General features: G+C 39.8%; 1 protein-coding gene across 2 annotated transcripts in view; it reads left to right on the top strand.

The window, feature by feature from the left end:
- Nucleotides 1-3,603: 3,603 nt before the first annotated feature.
- Nucleotides 3,604-25,531, top strand: part of SLC7A11 (solute carrier family 7 member 11) — a 57,434-nt gene continuing 35,506 nt past the window's right edge. For both annotated transcript variants that reach the window (XM_041412075.1, XM_041412074.1), the window contains exons 1-6: nucleotides 3,604-3,880; nucleotides 6,455-6,581; nucleotides 10,547-10,662; nucleotides 18,890-19,015; nucleotides 21,151-21,250; nucleotides 24,498-24,542. In XM_041412075.1, coding sequence (XP_041268009.1) covers nucleotides 3,604-3,880; nucleotides 6,455-6,581; nucleotides 10,547-10,662; nucleotides 18,890-19,015; nucleotides 21,151-21,250; nucleotides 24,498-24,542 — 791 coding nt within the window. The remainder of the gene's footprint in view (nucleotides 3,881-6,454; nucleotides 6,582-10,546; nucleotides 10,663-18,889; nucleotides 19,016-21,150; nucleotides 21,251-24,497; nucleotides 24,543-25,531) is intronic.

The raw sequence follows: 25,531 nt of genomic DNA on the forward strand, positions 1-25,531 counted from the left end.
GGCTTTCCTCGTCTTTTCAGTCTTGCTGAACTTCCTCTTTTATTCCTGTGTCTCCAGTCAGCACGGCAATGTGTGGCTGGAGGCTTGACTTGTGACTCTTTGGATTTGTTTGATTCAATAAGCTGATAGACAAATGCCTGGAAACATTGTCAAGGTATGCTCTCTACATCTAGAAATTATAGAGGATTTTTGTTTGGAACAGACAGTGGATAGATTGACCAGGGCTGGCATTGAGATTCAAAAGGAAACTGTTTCACAGTGATGATCTGTTATGCTTTAAAATGTTTGTTCAGGAGAAAATGTCTATGAATTGGGGAAAAAAAAAATGGAGAGAAACAATAAAAAGGCTATGCACAATGCCAGATGCTATTAGAGGCTGAAGGTTTATTTTCAGAACATATTTTTTAGAAACACTGCTTCAAAAAATTTCATCAGTCTAAAGAAAATTGCACCTTATACCTTTTTGTTCTGCTTTTAGAGTGACTTTTTTTTATGGAAGAATGGGGCTGTTCTGAGTGTTGGACAGGTTAAGCCCCGTGCTTTCAGAAAAGCTTTTTGAAAAGGCACTGAGCATTGTTTGTTGTGTTTGCATAGTGGTCCTTCCTCTGTGATGAATAATTGAAGTAAAAGTGGCCAGTGAGATACAAATAATCAGAAGAGATTTTGTGAGTATACTGTAAGTGGGGTCAGCAGCCAGTTATGACCCTCTTCCAGCTTTGTGACCTCCTCAAGACTGGGCTCATTTGATGGATAGTTCTCATGAATTTCCCAGAATATAACAAATAATCCCCCAACACCAAATAAATATTCCTTACCCTGAGTGAAACAAATAATTGGAAGTAAGGCTGGAACTCAAAGGAGAAAAGCTCCTATTTTTCTTATTTTTAGTGGATAGCATTGAGAAGCTATGAAGAAGTACACAAACATACTCCCTGGGAAGACTACAAATAATGAGATCACTAGCAAGCTGCCAGGAGTTAGGAAAAGGAGTTTTCTGCATCCAGCTTTCCTCTGGTCCTACCTTATAAATTTCCCTGGGAATTTCACTAAGTCCTAAGATTTGCATGCATGATATCCCCATACCACTGAAGGAGCAAGCACCCTTTTCCCTGCATGGGAGAGTGTTAATTACTATGCCCAAAGGGGAAACATGTATTCTCCTGGCTAGTAATCAAATGTTATTTGAAAACCATTATACTGCCCAAGCTTTGTACTGGATGGTTATTGCAGACAACTGGCTTGCTGGGAGCTGCCTCAGGGTCGTCTGGTTATTGAGCTTTTGGTTTGATCTTGGAACCAACTTCCTGTGTAAATAAAGGGTAAACATTAGTTAAGAATGTCTACGTTAAAGTATCAGTTGTTTGAAGATGTCATGTGCTTCTTCATTAAAAAGCCTTTGAAAATTAAAATAAAGGTCACCAGCCCAACTCAGTTTTCTGGTTAATGCTTTTTGCTGGTTTGATTTGATCCAGTTGCCTGATCTAATTGGGGGGCAGCCTGTGGAACGTGCATCAAGAGGAAACATCTTGGCACAGCATGCCACCCAATCCTGGCTTTTACTTGTAACCAGTGCCATGGAAATTGGCTTGGTTTAGACTGTGGGGTGACAGGGAAGGTCCTGTCCACAATCAGTCTGTGCAATCACATGTGGCTGCTGTACAGGGATCAGCTGTGAGCACATCAAGTGAGGGATCAGCTTCTGAGCACATCAGTAGATGGAGGCAGAAGTAGGATATGTTCAGAAAACCGGACAAGCACTACTTGACTGCTATGTAGTCAAAAGCTACATTCACTTTGCTTTTTACCTGTGTGCATTTAAACCAGATAAGCCTTTTTTATGCCTTCTTTTATCTCAGCACCAGCTATTACAGGTGAGTTATAACTGAAAATATGAGGCTTTAAAAACACTCAAGTTTTACAGTTGCAGCATGTTGGTAGTCCAGTATTTCTTCTTTCTCACATAAATTTGAAAGCACAGTTGTGCTCTGAGCTCAGTGCCTGCTTTTTGAAGGATAAAATGGTTTAACTGATCTTTTTACTCCCAAATCAAGGTACTAATTAAGCAATACCTGTAAGAGCAGTAACTGTAGCAATAACCTCTCACTACACTGATCTAATCTGAAGCTATTCGCAGCAGCAATTGTTATACCACGAAGAATTTTTCCCCTTTGGCATGTGTTATAAAGGCTGTCCCTTGATTATGTAAAAAATTCTTGAAGGCTATTGATTTTTGCTCGGTTTTTAGGAGAAAACACCTCTTTTTAACAATTTAATTGCTCAGTTTGAATTTAAATGATCAGGTGAAGCAAATGTATTTATGCATCTGATTACCTGTTTATCTGCTCGGGGGAGCTCTGCGGATTTTTGTGTTATCAGGGATAACACAGAAATGCCTTTCTGATTCCTGAGCTGTTGGAGATCCTGTGCTCTGCGGTGTTGCCCTGCTCCTGCCTGGTCACACATGCAAGGTGGCTGTGAACCTTTGCAGTGCATTTTAACAAAGCGGTGTTACGGTGCTAGTTCCTGACATCCCGGAAAACAGCTGCACCTACAAAAATGCCTGTTCTGTGGAAATAACGCCTGTGTGCTCCTTAGGCTGACTGGGGCGTGTTGCTAAGTAACTCGGGGTAACACCGGGGCTCTATGGGTCCTTTATGGTGGGTCCTGGTCCCTGCAGGGATTTCCAAATTAGTAACACGGATGTGAGAGAGGCAGATCAACTGCAACACTAGCAGTTCAGCCCCGCAAACTGAACTTTTGTTGAGAGTTTTTTGAGAATGAAATTGGATTAGACCCAGGGATGACGTATCCTGTTTGATTTCTTTTCCCCTTGTGCTCTGACCAGCTTTATGTTTAGGCAGGCTTTTGTTTCTGGCTCTGAGCTGCTTTGAAAAATTGGGAGTGTGTCTCCGGGTGTCTTGGGTGATAGGCTTGCACTGATTGGTGAGGTTTGGCTCGAGTTTCTTGCGAGTGCTTTGTTCTTCTCACCACCCCCAGGTCAGTTGCACAACATGCCCCTACAGTTTAAAAAGGGAAAAAAAAAAAAAAAAAAAAAAAAAAAAGGGAAGGAAAAAAAAAAAAACAACCAAAAGAAAAAGATGGAAGGAAAAGAAAAACAACAACCAAAAAAAGAACAAGAAGGAAAAAAAAAAAAAAAAAAAAGAAGGAAGGAAAAAAAAAAAAAAAACCAAAAAAAAAAAAAAAAGGAAAAAAAAAAAAAAAAAAAAGAAATGCTGAGTAATGCCAGCGGTTTCTCAAATGGCTGATGCAAACCTGGAGAATTTACATCATCATTCAGCTAGAGTAACTTGGTATGACAAGGGCTTAAATACAAGTCCATGCGGAAGCTGAGCTGGTTTCCAATGATAGGGCAGTACCACAGTGTAAAAACGCAGGTGTTCCTGAGCTGGGCTTGGATCACAGGAAGGGCTCACATACTCTTTAAGAGCTTGTTACCTGTGTGTAGGAGCAGCTGGAAAGACAAGAGAAAACAGAGGAAGAGACAAAGTAGTTGGCTACCTAGAGAGGGAAAAAATCCCCTTCAGTTTCTGCTGAAAACTTTTCTGCCTGTGCTTGCCAGCAGAGTGCTGGTGGCACTGTAGCATGTTTAGGAAAACTGCTGTGCCTGCGGTCTCTAATGGAAGCTACTTGCAGGGACAAGCTAATGGCAAGTTGTCCTCTCTGGACAGTGGACAGCCAGCTCAGGAGGGAAAAGTTGTGCTGAAGAAGAAAGTGACGCTTTTGAGGGGGATATCCATCATAATTGGCACTATCATTGGAGCTGGCATCTTCATCTCTCCCAAAGGCATCCTGAAGAACACAGGCAGCGTGGGCATGTCCTTGACTGTATGGACAGTGTGTGGTATCCTCTCACTTTTTGGTAAGTCCCTGAAAAGTTTCTAATTGGTCTAGAGGGGCAGCTGGTGAATTATTGTGATTATTTCTCTGATTTTACTATTGGATAGGAAGTCAGAGTGCAGAGCTAGAGCACCAATGGGACTACAGAAGGTCTGTGCTTCATGATGGGTGTGTGGAGGGTGCAGAGATTTGCAATCCCTGTCCCCCCACTTATAGCACCAGCTGGTGAAAGCTGGAAACATATATATATATATTTTTTTTTTTTTTAATGGGTCCCTAAACGAACAAGAAAACCAAATGAGCATTTTTCCCTATAAAATGTGCTGTATGTTTTTCTCCTGTCTCTAAGATGTATTTATGGTTTGCTTGTAAAGCCCTGCAGCTGGATGAGCATGCTGCTTGAACACCACTGAAATGTTTTAGACAGCTCAACCTAGTTCCCCAGAGGCTAGAGCAAGGTCTGAGAGGAATAATTCCTACTGTAGGTAAGCTGTATTGGCATGAAGGGGACCGAAACAATAATGCTAATAACCACGCTTCCCAGCTCTTCCTTCCTCACTCATGATGTTGCTTTGAAAGATTGGGCTACAAAAAACAGTGTGATAGAAGCAAATCTGCCCTAGGAGTTTTATTGCTGGCCTGCTTATTGTGGGAGTTTTTGTTAATTCTTTGTATTCTTGAAGAGTGTTGAATTGTGAAGAAGTCCAGTTAAGTTGTTCTGTACACAAAACCCTCATTCAGAGTGGAAAACCCCACCCTGGCCTCTGTGGGACAGAGGGTTCATTGACTTAATTTAATGAGTTAATCTCAAAGAAACTGAAGAACTAACATGAATATTGGCTTTATTTAAAAGGGAAACTGCTTGTTTACTGGCAGGAGGTGAAGAGGATAAAAAGGCAGTAAGTGTCTACTTAATAGGCGGAACATGCAAATGTCACCTTGTAAATTGACTCTGAACTTAAAAGAAATATTCTTTACAGGCTAAACCCACCCTAGCCAAACAAACAGTCAAGTAAGTTAGGACCCATTTGGGTCAAATGATAAATGTATGAGTACAATGTGCAGCATAATCTCTTGTACAAATGTGGAAGATCTGCCTGCAACAAAATTCCCCTGTCAAGAAAAACCTCAGATCCTATTTGTAACTCTGTCAAAAGACCTTGGTCTTTTGAGTTACTTAACCCAGAATTTGTTTAAGCACTGCATTTATGGCTGTAACCTTAGTAGTAGTAATCTTCTGTCTGTGAGATAAAGTCTGTACCAAACTTTTATCACACAGATTTTTTAGGTCATTTTCCAGACCTCTAGATATGAAAATTGGCAGAGCAAAAGATAGCATCTTGTTCTCAGAATGGACCTGTTACAGTTTGTTTGTTTGTTTGTTTTTTAGTTGTTCTTGCTTTTTTTAAAAATTGAATATTTTGGTTTTTAGTTCCCTGCATGACTCAGTTATAGTTAAATCACATGTAGAGGCCATATAAGGTCTTGCTGAGACTGTGTTTATAATGTATATTAAAACACCATTTCACCCTGAACCTCAACAGAAGAGGCTGGCAAAAGAAAATTCAGAAACACTTTTTTTAATGTGGCTGTAAGGATTCCTTTAAACACATCTTCAGGTAAGGTAAAGAATAGCAGATATAAGTCGCCACATTTTTGCAAAGTCCCAAACAAAACAAATGAACAAGGCGGGAGAATTTGTCATCATGTGGTATAGCTTTGATGGGCCTATACTTGTGATGTGGTTTTGACAACTTTAGTTCTTATCTAAAAGTGTTGTGACGTAAAGGCCTGCAGGGAAGGGAGCTGAATTGAGTTCCTGTATGTTGTTGAGCTTAACTCTGTGTGATGCAGTGCTAACAAATTTTTTAACTATTTATTACTGGCTTCTCAGAGTCTGAGAAGGACTCTGGCTGTGTTTATTGGTTATGGAACACTATTGATGTGGTCCTTTTGTGGAGCCATGAATCCCCAGCTTTGTAAACGGCTGATGGTTCCTGACCTTTCACTGTATTTGCAGCACACAGAAACACTCCACCAGTGTTGAAAAGCTGTGACTAAGCCATCTCCTGAGTTTTGCATGGAAGATGTTAGGAGCAGTGTTGAGGAAAATTCTTATTCTGCAGATCCTTCTTCCAAATTTTGACCATTTGGTTGCTTTTGCCCATAGCTGAGGAGAGGTAATACAGTTTTCAGACCTTCAGAGTTGGAGCCAGGCATCTCTAACGCTGAAAGGATTGGATCAGCTTTTGATAACAAGCAAATGGGTCAGAAATCTTTCATTTAGTAATGCAATCTGGCTGCCTGGGAAGGAGGGTGGCTGGTGTGACACCCCAATTTGTTGTCCCTCTTCACAAGATATTAAGTAGCAAAGTAGTAATTGTAAATAGCTTGTCGAGTGGCTTTAAATATAACTGGATAAATGGTTTGGCATACTGCATGTCTAGCTGAGTAAATTAAAACTTACAAAATTAATTGGAAAAAAAAATATATGAAAAGTAGTTGTGACACCATGGAAGCTCTGTTGTTTAGGCTATTAATGTTTTGATAGGTATTTCTGGATATCTCTCATGTTGGCACTGTTGAATTCTCACAGGTGCCCTCTGCTATGCTGAACTAGGAACATGCATTAAGAAATCTGGCGGTCACTACACCTATATCCTGGAGGCCTTTGGCCCATTACCTGCATTTGTAAGGGTCTGGGTTGAACTCCTCATCATTCGGTGAGTGTATCATGACTCTGTTTCTTTTCTGATTGCACTGCACTTGTGCAGTCTCTGATGTTGGGGGAAAAAAAAAATCAAATCTATTTTGGTCAGTTAACTGTGTTCTTTCACTATGATTGCTTCAGAGAGTTTAAAAATGCTATTCTGCTTATCAGCTTTGTTCAAGGAGACAGGTGTGCATATATGCATGTATTTTCCCTGCCACAACAATTCAATTAATTGCCTTAATTTTGGTAAGCTTACTATGTCCATTGATGTCACTAGTGATGTTGTTAGCCATACCTAGATACAGTACCGTGAAAGAGAGAAGTCGCCTTTACCTTTTCTCAGTCTTGGCAATACCTTCTGGAGCAATTACTGTTGTCTATGGATACAGGAATAACTCCTGGGGAAACTATTGTCCAGTAGTTTTCAGAGTTAGGGGCACCATGTATGCTTTATATGTCAGATTGGGCCCTGTTTTTTTTGGTTTTGTGAGGTGTTGGAGAACTTGACTGTTACATTGGAAAACACTAACTGACCAAATAAAGAAACGCTGTCTTCATATACCTAAAATGTCCAATATGTTGCCTTGGTGTGTAAGCTTGTGACTTATGCAGGCTTTGACATTGTACAGAATAATTACAATATGAAGATGTTGAATTGTATGAAACAAACTTTCATAATGTAAATGGATCAACATATCAAACTCACATGTAGCCTCTTTTTTTTTTTTTTTTTTATTTTTACAGTTTTGCTGAGTTTGGAGATCTTGATACATGTAGAATAGGGCAACTCACACAAAATGACTTTGGGAATGCTCCATCCACCCCCCTGCCTCAGGCTGGTTAGCGCTTCTTTCCCCTCTTCCGCAACCAGCAGATTAGTCATAAATGAGGCACAAGCATGATTTCAAATCACAGCTATGTTTACATAACACTGACAAGTCCTAGCATAGACTGTTGAGTTTAAAAGTGCTGACGGTGCTGAGTCATTATGAATTGCTAAATCCTTGTGTTGTTTCCAGAGGAAATAATTTTGTATGTCAGATGGTCCAACACAACCTCCCACCAAAATGTAACCTTTGAATTAACTGCAAAATTTCCATCAAATGTGATGAAAGGGCAGATGTCTCAACTGTATGAACCTTTTGCCAAGAAGGAAAATCAGGCAGTGGAATGAGAACTGTGTTTTCACAGGTCTCTGTGAACAGCTATATCATTTCACATCAGAGAACCAACAAAAGGGAACAGTATTAGAAGTCTCCCTCTTAATCTGCACCTTGTTCAGCAGAGGCAATTCATTAACCTAGGCACTACACCCACAAGAATCCAGGCGTCATAAATTCCTTTCCTCACAAAACAATTACTTTTTTATGTACAACAGTGTCCCAGGAGTGTTGTATAAGTGGTCTTAGTCATCGTGATCTGCCCCACACCCAGAAAATAATCGTGTTCCATGGGAGAGAGCATCAATGGATTCCTTAATCACCCAATCTGAGAGGCTGAGAGGAAGCCATACGTGTTGTAACTTGCAATGACCAGAGCAGCACTGCTGAAACTTTGTGTAGAGTTTTATATCTGACTCCTGCATCAGGAAGCTAATTGACTGCTACCATCAAAGAACTTAAGACCTCATATATGTTTATTTTATATTTTTAGCAGATGAAATTGCACACACACACCTCAGCTAGACTGGTTTTTCTTCTGAAAAATTGCAGGATTATCATACTCATAGGCTGGCGGAGGAGTAGCAACCAAAATAGACATTTCCTGCTCTCATATATCTCTTTAAAGCTGCTACTTGACAGTGGAGGACACACTTAACTACTCTGCACATATACTGATTAGTTCTGCCTTACACTGCACTGCTTCTCATTCAGTGCACTCAGTGTGAACCTTTCTCTCCCAATGCCAGGTTCTGTGTATTTTATACATATTTATGTACCATTAAAAAAACCCCAACAACTACTTTTCAATCAAGTGAAGACAGCAGTGTGAATGTATTGTCTATAGAGCTTCACTGTGGTGGTTGCTAAACAAAGGCTGGATGAGAGTGTGCTGCCAGGTGCCTGACTTAGCTGTGGTATGTGCTGGGACCCTGTCCTGCTCCTTATCTGATGTCTTCCTCTGTCCTTGCCCTTCAGTGAAAGCTGAAGGGTCATGCACCTTCTACCTGCTCCTGAACACACAGTTACTGAGCACTGTAGCAAAAGGAAAAGCATAGAATCAGTAAGGTTGGAAAAGACCTCCAAGGTCATTGAGTCCAACCATTAACTTGACACTGCTGAGTCCACCACTAAGTTGTGTCCCTAAACACCCATCTGTGTGTTTTTTTAATACTGCTCTATTCTTTGAACTTCCACCTCCACTGATTGACTGCACTGCCAGGAACATCTCCCTCCCCCAAGACATGGCAATGTCAGAGCTATTTATTAGAGATGTAATTTAGGACCTATGTATTTAGAAAAGAAGCAGTGACTGCTTTTTAAAAAAGGCTTTTCCTTGAAATGGGAGGGCAAAATCCAAGGTCTGAGGAAAGGAGCTAGGACTGAGGAAAAAAGTCTAGGATCAGATCCAAAGATCTGATCTTTCATCTGATCTAGGGTACTCCAAAACCACTTATGGCAGACTGCCTGCAGTACTTGAAAGACAGGAGCCTGGTGATCTTCTGATGTGAATTAGAAATATTCCACTGAGGTAAAGTCAATACATGTCTGTGAAAGTACAGACAAAATTTGCAAAGCCATTTTCTGGCCAGTGAGAGGAACATCCCCATGCGTGGCAGATGCGCATGCAGCAGCCCTTGCTCATCCATGCAGAAACTTACTGAGGCAGATTGTTCTGTTCTGTGCTGCTTTGCAGCTTGGTCCATCACAGTGTGTGACTTCTGGGTTGATCATAACACAAAGAAAGTGGGTTTTGTTTCCAGGGTGCAACTCCCTTGTGGAAAATTATTTTATTGTTTGATGGAGAAAAACAATGTCTCTGCAGAATTTTTATCAAAATTATGTGAAGTGAGGTGTTGCAGATTTTTTCACAAGAAATTTGCATGGACTCTTGTTCAGCTGAGAAATTCTTTGAGAATCATGTGCCCTTTTGTCCTACAGTGTGTATGTGATAAACCACAGATGCCACCAGCTGTCCTAAAAAGAGTGAAAATGTCCTCCCAAATGGAACATGAACAGTAATATGCAGGCACAGGCTAATTTGCTACTAATGTGTGTCAGTGCTAAGGCTTCTGTCAAACAATTAGCTTCTCATAATATGAATATTATGAGCATTTCAAATTTGTAAATGCAACAACTTTGTAGGGTATTGGAGAACTTAACTCTTACTATGAAAAGCCCTAACTGACCAAAGAAAGACATAATGTTTCTTTCTCCATATTCCTTTGTTTTATGGCATTCTATGGTATATTATAGGGATTTTTTCTCTTGCCTGCAGTGCTAGGAAATTGTTAGTCAATAAAAGGAAAAACTTCTGTTGGTGTTTTAGAAAATCCCATGTGGACTGTCTCAGAATTTAATAAAAGACCTGGGTAGATTTTGGATGCTTATTTTAGTAAACCAGAATTCTCAACTTAAATTGTTTTCATTTGCTTGTGTCTCTGAGGGGTGAGATATATCTGGCCACTAAAATTCACTGACTTTTGTGCAGTGTTGCCCATGTAATCTGATTCTGGCTATGTTCACTTCAAGTGAGTGAATGAAGATTTCTATTGATACCTTTCCCTTTTGATTATAACTGCTTTGCAAGATGGAAGCTGTAAGAGCCACCTTGGTAAGAATTTTTGCTGTCAAGATCAGAATCACTGAGTAGTGCTACATTCAGGAACTGTGGTGCATGTCAGCAAAGCTACAAGAAAGCACAAAAATTAAGGTTCACTGTTCTCTGATAGTGAAGTTACAGCATGATCCAATAAGAATAATAACTATGTACTATTACAGATTAATTTTGTGACTTTGTTTTTTTTCACTCCAGCCCTGCTGCCACAGCAGTGATATCATTGGCATTTGGACGCTACATCTTGGAGCCTTTCTTTATGCAGTGTGAAATCCCAGAACTTGCGATTAAACTTATTACAGCTGTTGGCATCAGTAAGTGTCCAATTTTAGATTTCAGGGGAGGGTAAGGATTATATAAATTAAAAAAAAAAAAAACAAACATATAGCACACTGGGCAGGTTGTTGCTTGGTGTAAATCATTAATTACTGTGCATCCAGTGCCAGGGACACCTGTGTGACATTTTGCCTGGGTGTGTGTGTTTGTGAACAAACACAGGAGCAAAAAGAACAGCAGACTTTATCAATGGCAGGGAAAATCTATTATCAAGGCTGATTCTGTTGCCACTTGGATTTATGGCCAAATTTTCATTATTTTTGTAGAAGCAATTTCAGTCCCTAAGGGATGGAGAGGCAGTGCCAGAGATATGGAAGAATGATTACCTTCTTTAAGTGCTTTGCTCTACCTTGGTTTTAGGAGGCAGTTGAATGCCAAATATGATGTCATGAAAAAATGTAGTTCTCTTGAGTGCAGACAGCAACATGAGATCATCTTCCTCAGTCCCACTCTTTCCATCCTGGAAATAATTCTTATTGAGACATTTATGGTTCAGAAAGCAGGAACCGAATTTTGGGAGCAGAACATACAGCCTGGTGCATGGCTGTTGCTGACTTGTTGTCCTACACTTGCTAACTTTGTAGTTAGTATAAAAGGGATCATTTAGGGTTACAGAAAGCCAGTATTTGCAGTGGAAAGAGGGACACTACCCTGAAAGCAGAGGCTTTACAGTGTACCTGGGCTGGTGAGGAGCATGCATGAATGGGAAGACACAAAATATGATGGGAATGGGACTCTGGAGCTTGTAGCATTAGAGGCTTGTTTCCAGGTCTGCCTGATCACAGGTGAGAAGGCTCCTTGTGGGCACACATTGGAATTCAGCTGTGCTGGGAGGGAGTGCAGAGTAGACCTGAGTAATTAGTAACAGATTGTTCCTTTAAATTTGCTCAGTGCACATATCAGAAACAAAAAGACTGGAAAAAGGAATTAAGACATGCAGAATGATCAAAGGCCCGCAGAAGACCCCTTCAGTTTTGCACAATAATAGGTTCAGATGACTTTTTTTCTTCGGGGCAAAGAGTTCAATTGACATTTAAATTTTCAGTCTCCAGGTTACTGTGGCTTTTTGTAGGAGCTCTCTCTGTAAGATTTCCTTTCTGATGGGAGTGTTAAAAAATTAGTATGTGACTGCATTCCTTTCTAACTTAGTTATGCACAAACTATAGGTTTCATAGGAATAATTGAATTAGGGGTTTGAATTTTGAAATCATTACTTTTTTCAGCTACATCTGTCTAAAACATTCCAGTGCAACATAAGAGTGAAACAGATGTTCAGTAGCATTAAGGCCACTGAGACAAAAGGAATATTAAGTAAGCATTTTGTTAATTGCACGGGATTCAAGCACAATAGGTGAACAATTTGAAATATGTTTTATTACTTTTAATTTAAGGGAAAATCTGTGTGATAAGCCAAGGCTTGGCAAAGTAATTGAACAAATAAGTAGTGTTGCAGGGGAGGTGGAGTTAGGCTGAAATAATAAAGGGAGATGGGAGGTCAGATGTTCCTGTTCAGAGTGGGTCTGTACAACACAGTTAGGGTGAACTGGCATTTCACTGAAAGAAGGGATTCTTGTAAAAAACTTGTAGTACTGAACGGGATGATGACGAGAAAAAACGATGATATGTCAGACTGAGGCTTCATTCTTTGCAGTATGCTCTACAGTGGAGTTTCATTTGTAGTAGTTCTTAGAATTTCTGCTGCACTTAAGCTCAGGGATCCAAGAGTTATCCTTGTGTGGTAAGAATCAGCTGCGGTGGTGGTAATTGTTACAAATGTTTGGTATTGGGCGTGTAAGCAGAGTGATAGGTAAGATTAAGGTGCTGAGTTGAACAGACACTTTGGAGCCCTGGAGATCTTGTAATTCAATATAATGGTGCAAAAAGTCGTGTTTGTTTCCACTTCAAAGTTTAAGTTAATCAGAAAGTGAAATTACATGCCTTTTTTCTTATCCATGCCTGGTGCCTTTTCCTTCCTTGCCTGATGAGAGAGCACTGGTTATGTATATGTCTTTATTGCACAAGGAAGGGCAGTGGGATGCACCACTGAACTCTGTCCTTGGCTGAGAGTTTTACCTTGCCATTTCTCATTGTACTAGAAAGGAGAGGGAGAAATTTTGAAAAATCTTCAGGTGATCCCCTGATCCCAAACACAATTAGTGTTATCTAAACAGTTTCTCACAGATGTTTGTCTAAACTGGCCTTAAAATCAGCATGGGAGTTGTTTAAACCCCCACTGGTATTGTAGCCCATTTTTTTCTGTCCTTGTCACAATACAGCTTTTCTCTTTCCTTTTTTGTTTTTCTCCCCACCTGTATCTCTACTGATTCATCTTAAGTCTATTACTAAAAGGCTGACTGAGATGGATGCAATCAGGATTATGCTGGGGAGTGGCAAATACTATTGCTTCTCTACCAGCTGCCAGAAACTATTTCTCATAGAGGGGCTACTGCCATTCTGCTCCCCACCATTTCCCCTCTGTCCCTCTTCAGTGAAAAAGGAATGATAGTGCAGAGGAGATGTAGATCAGATGAGCATAAAAATGCAACTACTGGACATGATGACATTTAAAAAAATCCCTTGTTCTTGCTTTATTATTTATAGGAAAAAGACATATGCTGGGCATAAAATTCCCCTTGAAATCACCTGTTCAGAGTAACCTTGAACAATCTGTAAAAACAAATTTTCTGTTCTACAATATGCTGCTTTCATTTTTAGTTCCCTTTATTATGGTTTTTCTCTTTTTACTATGACCAACCAACCAAAATGCCCAAACATTTCAATGTCTCCATAGAAAGAAGATTGCTTGTGTGGAGTCTCTATTCAGAGGCCACAGCTTTCTGAACCTCTGAAGCAAAACCTTCCTGTTCTTTTTAAACTTAGAAATCACTTAAATTCACTTGGTGTTTCTTAAGCAAATCTTCACAAGGAGAAAAAACAAGATCAAATACTGGATATGCAGATCTCAATTTGTCAGTCTACCATAAACTTTTTCTCAACTCAGTTAATTAACTGTACATGAAAGAGGAGCAGATATCTCAAAGATTTTTATTACACTATACATTTCCTGGACTCATAGAATCATAAAATGGTTTAGGTTGGAAAGGATGTTAAAGATCACCCTGTCATGGGCAGGGACATTTTCTACTAGATCAGGTTCCTCAAAGCCCCATACAACCTGGCCTTGAATTCTTCCAGAGATAGGATATCTAATTACTACAATTTTATGAAAATAAATGGCCAGGTAGAGGAGAGAGAAGCTGGGTGTGCTCCAGCACAGGGAAGGACAGCTGAAGAAAATGCAAGCAGGAGACTAGCCCTTCTAACTCCCCACTTTGTTCCAGCAGGACAAAATAGCTCCAGGACAAAGCAAAGGGATGTTGCCAACCTTTGTTCTGATGCTGCAGGTAGTCTTTTTAGGAGAAAGAGTTTAAAACTAATTTTTCTCTTGAAGTGACAGTTGATAGACTCCTCCATATTTATTGTTTCTTGACATGAAGAAACATCCTGTTGCCATGCTATCATTGCAAAAAGGCCCGATATTCATATATTGCTACTTAAATATAATGGTAACAGGAAGGGATAAATTGGACTGTGAAAAGGTATCAAACTCTTCTATCAGTGTGTAGCCTGAATAGGAACTGAACATTTTCCAAACTTCTCACATGGCCTCTGTATCAGAAAGCAGATAAACAGGTTTCAGCCATTAAAAACTGTGAGACTGAGAACCACTTACCAACTCACACGAGTTCTTGCACTAATTCATATGTGTATTTTGGGCATTTTACACTGCAATAATATATAATTTCCACCCCCCCCGTCCCCGCCTTTTTTTTTTTTTGAGAAATCTGTCTTAAAACTCAAATACGCCAAACTTTGGCTGTTAGAGGTAAAGTTATGCTTGTAAACTGTGGTTAGCTGTACAGGTCTATCAGTGCTTGCTGCCAAATGCTCCAACCCCAAGTTTTATTGGTGTCTAGATGAGTCTATAATCAGATGCCTTTTTTCCCTCATCATGGCAGGTGTGGCAGATGCCACTTTCTACTGCTGACAGTCTTCGGACAAGCAGTTTACATTAAAATATCTCTTGGCTTGCAGGGACCTTCTCTGATATGCTCTTGCAAATATGCTCTGATAGGTGCTTTTGTGCTTCCTGTGACTTTTAATTGGCTCATTAGAGTCTGCAAATTGAGGGTATTTTTTTGCGTTTCTTGAATGCCTTGACCCTAAAAGCCTGACAAGTTATGGGAGAGCAGTTTTCTTGGTCTCCTGCTGAGGCAATGGTACATATATTCTGAAAAGTAGGCCAGGATGTAATGCTCACTGCTGCTTCTCCCATTCAATTTTGTTATCTGTCTATAGCTGTGTCTGTGGAAGGAAAGAGATTGTGAAAAACATGCTTGGTGTTTCCATTGTGTTTGATTGTTCATGAACCCTATTTTGTTCTCCTTCACACTACTCTTGGTTAGGATTCATCTTGTTTTTAGCAACGTATTTAGTTTAGGTAATCTTCTGTGCTCCCCATACAGTGGACAAAGAGGAAAGAGCTTCCTGAAGGTAAACTATCTCATCTGGGATAGGAATCTCACGGAGGTATTGTTATTCATCCTCTGGAACTAACTCTCTCTTCACTGAGAATGCAGCCACAGTTAATGCCTGACTTTTAGTGAGAAAAGTTAGACCTGAGTCCTCCTTTCACTTCCTCTTTTCTGAGAAACTGCTGCTCCTTCTGATATTTGCTTTGATCCTGTATCAAAGTGTCTGCAATCAGTTTCTCTGAATATCTCCAATAGGCCCTGTTCTGAAGAGAGGTGTTGACTGATGGCCATAGTCCCAGAATATAATGTCCTTCCTGAACCCTGGCACAGCTGTCATCATCTTTTCTTGCTTTTAGCAGCTTTCTTCATGACTCCACTACCCCACTGCCTCTCACTACCCCGTTGCTAACACAACCAGTACTATGGTGCTGGTACATGGTACTGGTGTAACCCCCACATTTCTAGACAAGTCTCATGCACATAGAACCACTAACACTGAATATTTTATTATAAAATACCACTACATTATTAGTATACAATAAGCAATAATGCATTTATGTTATGTAATATTATACTATATTATAAAGAAGACTGTAAACTCTTATAGCCTAATAAGTACAAAAAAATAAAATTTACAAAATATAAAACTGGTCTCAAATTTTCTAAGCACTTGTAAGCACTTAAGTCTCAACTCTGCAACCTGAATTACTACTATTGCAGTCCTCCAACTCTGTACTTACTCTTGTGAAGGACTATCAAAGGACATTTTTATCAAGGGACTTTTACAAGGGATGTATTTACAAATAAAGACACAGTGACAGGTGTTCTGGTTTCAGCCAGGTTAGTGTTAATTTCTTCTCAGTAGCTATTACAGGACTGTGTTTTGGAATGAGAATGGTGTTGGTAACATACTGATGTTTTAGTTTTTTGCTCAGTCCAGTTCACCCGTAGTCAAAGACATTTTTCCCTTGCCTCCATGCTCTGCCAGTGAGGAGGGTCACAAAAGAAACTGGGAGGGAGCACAGTCAGGACAGGTGATCCAAACTTGACCAAAGGGATAATCCACACCATAGAGCATCATGCCCGGTATATAAACTGGGAGGATTTAAATGAAAGGGCCGATATATAAACTGGGAGGATTTAAATGAAAGGGCATCTGATCTGGGTTTGGGAATGGGCGGGTCTGGCTCTGTTCAGTGGGTGGTGAGCAATTGTATTGTGCAGCACCTGCTTTTTTCCTTTTTGTTATCATGATTATTATTATTATCCTTTATTACTGTATTTTACTTGTTTTCAATTATTAGACTGTTCTTATCTCAACCCACAAGTTTTACTTTGATTCTCCTCCTTATTCCAGTGGTGATTGGAGGGACAAAGGGGGAAGTTGAGCAAGCAGCTGCCAGGATTAATTTCCATTTGGCCTTAAACCATGACAACAGGATGAGGGGAAGTGGCTTCATACTGGAAAAGGGCTGGTTTAGATTAGATATGTGGAAGAAATTTTTCTCATGTGAGTGGTAAGATTGGCACAGGTTGTCCAGAGAAGTCATGGCTGACCCATTCCTGAAGTGTTTGAGGCCATACCATCCAGTAACATTCTCATATGTGTATCAGGAAGGTGAAACCAATGCATTAGAAAACCTGGAGGAGCTCTCCCCACTCATGTTACCTACTCTGACCTGTGTAAGGTTGACAGACTGATTGCTGCAGTCAACTTGAACTCTGAGTAAGCTGGATATCCAATTGCATATTCTCTTACACAAAAAAAACGCCTCCTTGACATTTTCTTATGCTCTGGTCCATGCCTGGGCTTCACTTTCGGCAGAAGAAAAGTATTATATCCTGAGTCTTCTAGGAAAATTAAAATAAGCTAGTGCTTGACTATGGCACTAGATTTTTTTATAACTTAAGCACTTTTGGTCAAATGAATATTTTAAATATATTTTCCTTAAATAACAGTTGTTAGTCTTGTTGGTAATCAAGCCTCAGGGAAAGAAGGGGAAACTCAAAGAGCACTAATATTAGCCAGCAATCTAAAGGGATCTTTCAAAATATAAATGAGTCAAGATATGTCAGTGTAATATTGGAACAACAGAGTAATGAATCAGGGCTCTGGGATTTTCTGCTGCTCGTCAAATACAGGTGTACAAGGAAGTAAAAAAGAAAAAAAAAAAAAAAGGTGTTTGGATCTCAAGTGAAACGTTGGAGAAGTCCAAGTGATATTTTTGTGACTTCAGAACACTTCAGCTCTGAAATATGGTGAGATACAGAACTGAGTAAAGATTTTGATCTCAAAGATCCTTTTCTGGTGAAAAAATTGTGATAGGTGGTGTTGTGAGTATATATTGACTTGTAAATTGCTCATTTGAGAGTGGAACTGTCTCTCTCCCAAATAAAAATTCTAGAAAAATACTTTTATCCCCTCCATGGAATTTTTATTTTATTAAAAACATATGAAAAATACATTGGGATCCAGATTACTTGGAATTTTCTCCCTGTTCCATTAAACTCAAATTACTTTCACTTGAAATGAGAAGATTTTAAAAGTATTTTTTAATCTCACTGGTGAAGAGAAACTCTACAAAAGATGAGATAAATCAGTGTTTTTTTTTTTTTTTTTTTCTCCCAGAAAGCTTGTACCATGTCAGATTTATAATGCTAGCTTCTACAAACCAGCAAATTATTCTTTTGTGTGTTCTGAGATGTGTGATGTGGCTGATGATTTACACAAACTGGCTCTCTTGAGAGAGCTTGAATTGCGGTAGGATTGAGATGAGGAGCTACTGCATTAGCTCCGTATGATGGCAAGAAAGAGAGGAACATGCTTGACCATGTTTACCTGGAGCAGCAGGGGAAAGAGATTTTTTTGTCTAGTAAAATGGCTCCCATCTTCCATTCTTTAGGGAAATTTTGTTTTTATTAGCTAAACTCCTTCTGTTTAAATAAACTAGAATAAGTGGCACTAAAATTACAGGACTTGCCCTTCTCCTGTCAGTCAGTGCTGTAGAAAATGCTAGAAGATGCTATCCCTGGCCCAGAAGGAGATGCAAGCTGATGTAAATACCCTTCTCACTGATCTCTCCACTTGCTGGTGAGCTGCAGACCTGGGCTTTGTTTTCAAGAAGTAAAAGGTCTCTGTTTTTTCACTGATGGTGGGCGTAGTACTTGCACTCTGGCCCTCCCGCATCTCTGGTGGTACAGCAAAAAGAGGGGAGAACATGGAAAAGAGGACCAGAGGTAAAGCAGTTACAAATTTATGTGTGGCCTAAATGAGGGTGAGAAAGTTCAATATGGTTATTAATTGTTATTGTTTTATGAAAAATACAAATCTCTACTCAAAGCAGCACTGACAAAGAAATCTGGAGTGACAAGAGTTGATTAATTTCTTTCACCTGAAGAAGCATCCTGCCAGCCAGTTGTCTACCAGCAGCTGACAATTCTGAGTCAATGAAGGTGTAATTTGATGTGAAGGATGGCAGGCAGAGAAGGGGCAGATGGATGGTCAGTGCAGTGGATGAGGCATAGGGGCTCAGCTCAAGCATTTGGTGTGGTACCTTGAAGGGGTATATTTCCTTTAATGCATCAGGATCTGTTGTTTGTGTGACCTCTCTGCTGGCAAAGAATTTTGTGACAATTATTTCTTTCTGACTTTTCTTTTTCCCCCTCACAGCACTGGTGATGGTCCTGAATAGCACAAGTGTCAGCTGGAGTGCCCGCATTCAGATGTTCCTTACCTTTTGTAAGCTTGTAGCAATTCTGATAATTATAGTCCCTGGCGTTATCCAGCTAATTAAAGGTATGCAATGAAAAGTAAATGCTTTTAAAGAGCTTTTATCTTTACCTTCAGCAGTAAGGGTAAGCATTACCCCACTTGACTCCACCACATAATGCTTATAGCAGCAAAATCTCTTAATTAGTCTGGGCTTGCTTAACTGTCTGTCATTGATAGTGGCTCTGTACTGTCATGTCATTGATAAGTGGAACTACACCGGCATGAACTGGCATTTCCTTCAGCATGCCAATGAGACTAGTCCAATCAGACTTGCTTTTCAAAGGAGCAAATGGGCTGCTCTTCTCTGTAATCTGTTTTTGGTCTGAACTTTGTGAAAGGGGCAGGATGGGATTTCAAGGCAGATGCACATGCACCTCCTCAGAGCACATGCCTTGTCCAGGCAGGATGGCTGCTCTGACTGTTCTAGTCCCTAGGCGTGGTACATGCGTGTGGTGCTAGAGGGGGCTCCCAATTCACAGAACCGCAAAATTAAATGGTGGTTTGGGTTGGAAGGGACCTTAAAGATCCTCTAGTTCAAACAATCTGCCATGGGCAGAGATGTCTTCCACTAGGCCATGTTTCTCAAAAGCCCATCCAAAACCTTGAACAATTTCAGAGCATCCTGGGCAGCTTCTCTGGACAATCTGTTCCAGTGCCTCATCACTGTCATGGGGAAGAATTTTTCCTAACATGCCCAAATCTAAACATGCCCTCTGTCATTTTATAGCCATTTCCTCTTGCCCTGTCACTACATACCTTTGTAAATGCCCTCTTTCCACTGACAGGTGCTCAGCTACCTGTAGAGACTTTACCATTCCAGCCCTCTGAGCAGCAGGCGTGAGATGGTGACAAGCCCCAGGTCACCCTCCCTACAACAACTACACAGAGCACAAGCAGCCATTCAGCCTTTCACACACAGGGGCAGAGGAAGGAATCCTCTTGAGTGTATTGGTGGCAGATTTTATGTAACAAAAACGATCACAGTTTTTGGCTGTGTCCCAGGGGATGCTCTTTTCTGATGTTTGCAAACCCTCCCACCCAAGTGAAGAGCACAGTGTTAGTCTGTGCAGTGAGATCAGTTTCTTAGGGACAGGTGGATCTCTGTGGTTAATGTAGACTCCGAAAGAAAAGTTTTCCTGTGTAGCACGCTGCTGATTCACTATTTTTGTTTTCTTGTTTGTCACTTTCTTTCTGGCAGTTGCAATGCCATTTCCTGTTGCACATGACATATGAAATGTGCAAAATTTCTCTCTGTTCCCATCTGCCCCATTTTTCCTAGACCTTTGGAGCAGGTCAGACCCAGGTTTGCTTGGGGGTTGCTGCCCTGAAGTTGCGCAACTAGTGTCCCTGATTCTCCACTGGGACCTTCTTCTGGCCATGGTTTCTCCCTTAAGCAAAAAGCCTCTGCTTCAGTGTGGATTTTGACTGAGGGCTTAGTAAAACAGAGTAAAAGGTAGAGGATTTGACTCATTTCCAATGTAACTCTGAATGAATTAAGTTTCTTCCTGCTCCATATCTGTGGAGGATCATTGCTTTTCAGGAAATTTAGGATATTGTAGGGATATTTTACAAACCATAAAGCACTTTGTAAATGAATAAGGGCATAACAAAAGTGTGGCATATTTGCATTTATAGGTTTGTAGATAATTCTCACTCGATGTAATATTAATACAGTATTGATTATCATGGTAGGGAGTTACTAAACTAAATTTTCAGTGGTAGAAACGTTTAGAATTTCAGGTTTATTTATCTTGTAAATGTTGCTTCTCAATGAAATAACAGCAAAGTTCCTTCTGATTAAAATGTTGAACAAGTGAAATTTTCCACATCAAAAACTACTGAGCTCATTCTGCTCTTTCATGTTGAAGTAAGTCACTGCTGGAAATGACAGAGCTGTGAGCGTCATCAAGCTCAGCACACTTTGAAAGAAACTAATAGGTCAAATTCTCCTATTGCATGAATACAGATGCCACAAAGCCTTTTACAATTGCTGGCAGATTATGGCTGCAAGGGTAGGTCAGAATTTAAGGTCAAGGGGCAGAACTTGATGTCAGTGAACTGTTGGGTGATTAAATGTTCCATGATGTGTTATATTTATTTTTTTTTTAGTAGTTATGACCAAAGAGCTTGTTATTCAACATTTTTTGTTGATCTTGCAGGAGAAACACAGCACTTTAAAAATGCCTTTGCAGGGAATGATGCCAGTGTTATGGGATTACCACTTGCTTTCTATTCAGGAATGTATGCATATTCAGGCTGGTAAGTGGAAGTAATTTACACGTATTTGTCCTGAAAACAAACACTAATATGCTTTAACAAAGTGATTTATTTATATGAAGCAATGAGTAGCACATTCTACATCTTTTGCCAAGCTACATCATACAGCTAGGGTAGTTGTTACCACTGTTCCATATTCTCAGTGGTCATTGTGCAAGCAGCTCTGAAAAAAAAAAAAAAAAAAAAAAAATTTTTTTTTTCAGTGTACAATAAAAAAAAATGCACTGTCATTGTGTAAGCAGCTCTGAAAAAAAAAGATTTTTCTTTTTCAGTGTACAATAAATAAACATGCACTGACCACCACAATAATCACACCACAAGAAAGGAATATTCTTCATTTTTTCATTAAGTATTTTAATAAAAGGATAAAAGTACTAATGAAGCTTTAACTTTTTGAAAAAGTCAGTAATTATATAAAAATCAAATCTATGATGCTGTTACAAAGTGGCCTTTAGCGTTGCTTTGTAAAAGCAGTATTTGACAAATAAGAATCAATGAGATTGGTTTGGACCACAAAACAGAAATAAAGAGAATAAAAATCTCTAGATTTTTTACACTTCTTGGACCATACTTAAAAGAAGTGCAACTGGCTTCCAAAAAAGTCAGGTGGGATTGACTGTGAGCAAAGGTATGAGAACCTACATTCAGGTATCCTGCTTAGAACTTTCAAGTCCTTTCTCTCTTTCCCCTCCAAAGTACACAGCAGCTGGTTTGAAAAGTGCTGCCGCTTCTCAAATCTGCCTTTACAATTTATTCATGCTCCTGAGGGCTCTGCATTGTGCAGTGCCAAAGGCTTTTGCAGCAGCAGCCTGGGGGGAAGAAAGCAGACTACAGTGCACAGAGTGGTCTTATTTTGAGATAGCTTTGTCTGCAGGTCTTCCCTTTGCTCTCCTTAGCCTCACAGGCAGCTAAGTTCTTTACCTTGCACAAAAGGCAAGGCTGCAAGATAAGGCGGTTATTTATTTAATATGAAAGGACAATGGGCTGAGCATTGGAGTTCTCTGCCTGTCTGTAACTCCCTGGTTGCAGGAGCATTATAAATGTGCACACTGAAGTATGAACAGAACTTTATATACTAAATGGCAGCGGGGGGAGAAACCCAAGTGAGTCCAAAGCCTTTATCTGAGATAGATATGTAAGAAAAGAGCCTGGCATTTTGAAGCCTCAAAGAAATGGAATTGATTATGTGGAGAATCTCTACTTTATTCCCCCTCTCTCCTATAAGTGACTCTGTCTCTCATATCCATGCATGTGATGGTTTCTCATTTTTTAAATATTAACCTAAATTTTTGTATGAAAGCAATTTTAAAAGCTTTTAAATATTATTCAGTTTCTTTTCTGCAAAATGCTTCATCAAAAATATTCTGTTATTCTGTTGCTTCTTTCCCATTTTTCGCATAATGGTTCAAAGCCTTGCAATAAAAATTACCTTTTTTTTTCCCCCTTTACACCTTCTCACTTTTATTTCAAGGTCCCTATTTGCTACTTGCAAAGGAAATTAGCAGGAAAAACACCTAATTCGGCTAGTGGTTCTTCCCAGATATCTATTTTTCTTTGTCATCAGCTGCAATTCAGCACCTCATCATGGAGGAGCAGACCAAAGTGCAGTGGCAATATTCTTGCACCATCAGTTTCATGGGGCTAAATCAATGCAATTAGCTGAATATGAAGGAGTGTTGGAAGTGCTGGTGATATGTCCTGGGATGCAGGCAGAATTTTATGCATAGCTCACTAGTCTGTTAACTTTTAATTGTTAACTTTTAAAGATACTGCTTTGAAGAAAAGAAAAGCAGTATCTCTTCTGTGTGTGAGTTCATCCTGTCAAGAGCAAGTGTAGACTATGGGGTATGTGAAATGTTGGCTGAAAAAGGACAAGTGGAGAAAAGAATGCAATGAAACATGCCTTTGCATCAATAAAAGGACTTATGCTAGGCTATCATATAACGGTTTGGGTTGAAAGGGACCTTAAAGATCATTTTGTTCCAATCCCCCTACCAAGTATAGGGATACTTCCCACTAGACCAGGTTGCTAAAAGCCCCGTTCAACCAGACATTGAACACTTCCAGGGATGGGGCATCCACAGCTTCCTTGGGCAACCGGTTCCAGTGCTCCACCACCCTCACTGTAAAGACTTTCCTCCATATATCTAACCTAAATCTTCTTCTGTGCTCTACGCACTAGAAAGTTTAAAACCAAGTTCTGATATTTTTGCATAAGGTGACAAAGAATTTCATGCGCAGTCACAAAATCACCATTTTTAAAAAGCCACAAGCCAGCGTTAACTTATTCTGCTAACCCAGTTCTGCTCCAAGACTTGTGACGGGGCAAAGCCCCTAGACTTTCTGCCAGATTAGTTACCAGTGGTTTATTCAGATCAGCACTGCTGGCTCAGGTGCCATTTGTCTTTCTGCACAAAAGCAGAAGGCCAGCATAGGTACTGTATTGACTGTTCTGTTTCATTAGAGAAGACCTGACTCTGAGCCTGTCTCCCAGCCAGGCACACTTGTGACCCAGCCAGGCACAGACCGAGTGCTAATAAATGTAGAACAGAGGGTTCAGTAGCCTTGAGGCTTATGTTTGCTTTGTATGCAGGGCTGTGCCTGGTGAGCAGTTCCTATGAATTCCCATACAGAGCTCTCTCTTGAATGCTGCTGGAATATGATCAGAGTGCATCCTGTACTGGAGGCTGTGCAAGAGCATGCAGGTCTAGCAGCCTGTGTTTGAGATTCTATACAACAAACTGGTGTGAAAGTTCTTGGTTTAGGAGGGTTTTTTCTAAGGCTTCAGTTATTTGTATTGTTAAGGAGCCCTTGCTGAATACTCTGATGAGACTTATTGCCAGTATAACCTGAAACTGTACAAGGCAGCAAGCACAAATGGAATATAACGTTTGAAGTGTGCATGTGTGTGTGTATGTATGGAATTAGGGTAAACCATTAACTGTTTAGTATGTCAGGGATAAAAAAATAACTTAATTACACACTGACTTTACGTAGTTATTGTCTTTTTCTTTTCTCACTTTGCTGTCTTTTCTGAGAATTCCCTTCCTGAGTGTGAAGATAAAGGAAGGTTGAATATCACTCTCCCTAATCCAAACATGGCCCTGCAAAGCCTGCTGTAATTAACAGCAGTGCTTAACTAAAAGCATTTTCTTGTTTCTTGGTGAAAGAAATACAGTATAAAAATATAAGAATAAATCTTATAATACATTTTATAACTATTTTCTAGGTTTTACCTCAATTTTGTTACCGAAGAAGTGGAAAACCCTGAAAAGTACGTACTTAATGTTTTGCTTTACTTTTGAGAAATGGTAGTGAAATTTAAAATGTTATAAAATTAGTGATCTTCATAAGTTCTGTATGCTAGTCAAGCTGCTTGCCTTTCAGCAGATCTGGTATCTATTTGAATTGCAACTGCTCGAAAATTTGCTATTTTTGGTCTGCTGTGACCTTATTATGTATGCTGCTTTTATCTGCATGAAAGTGGAAAATTAAGTAGATCTCTAGGGCTCTGGTTCTCACCCTCAGGATACAAGTAACTATCAATGGCTCCTTTCAGTGGAAGCTACTGATATCCTGCCAGGGAAATCTTGCCCAAGAAACTGATCTGCTGCAATATTTGTCAGTTTTGCTGTGTTTAAATATTAATCAAATACTTAGTTCTGCTTGTTTTAGATGTCTCAGAAATGCAGGATCTTGAATACACATCACAAAGCATCCAATCTAATTAAACTGAATAGGGGATATGGATCAGAGACTGTTTCCAGTCAGAGCTGAATACTCCCACATCACCTGCCTGTAAAACATGGAAAGTTGTCCTGTTAGGGAGAGTTTGATTTGTCCCATCTATTTTGGTAGATGCGTTTTGATACATGGGGCCAGTAACAAATAGCTACTAACTTTTTCTAAAAGTTAGAGAAAATGTGCCTTGGCAGATCAATTTGTTTTCTTTGCGGAAAAGAAACTATTTAGTTGATAAAGAAATTAATGGCCAAATTTTCTTAGGTTTTCAAAATAGGACAGCTGGCTGGGTACCAAATTACTTAGTATTTTAAAAGGACCCCCAGCACTGTACACTCAGATAATATGAATCTGAGACATACAGGGAAAGAAAACCCCAAGCCATTGACTGGGAACATCCAGAAGATTTTTGTTGGTTTCTTCAAAGTCTGAACCAAACCTGGTGCTATTTCAGAGGCCTGGAAATCATTATAAGGAAATGGATGATAAAACATGAGACTGGTAGAAGCACTGGCAGATTTC

Source organism: Onychostruthus taczanowskii, unplaced genomic scaffold, assembly GCF_017590055.1.
Source record: "Onychostruthus taczanowskii isolate IOZ18803 unplaced genomic scaffold, ASM1759005v1 scaffold38, whole genome shotgun sequence".
Lineage (NCBI taxonomy): Eukaryota > Metazoa > Chordata > Aves > Passeriformes > Passeridae > Onychostruthus > Onychostruthus taczanowskii.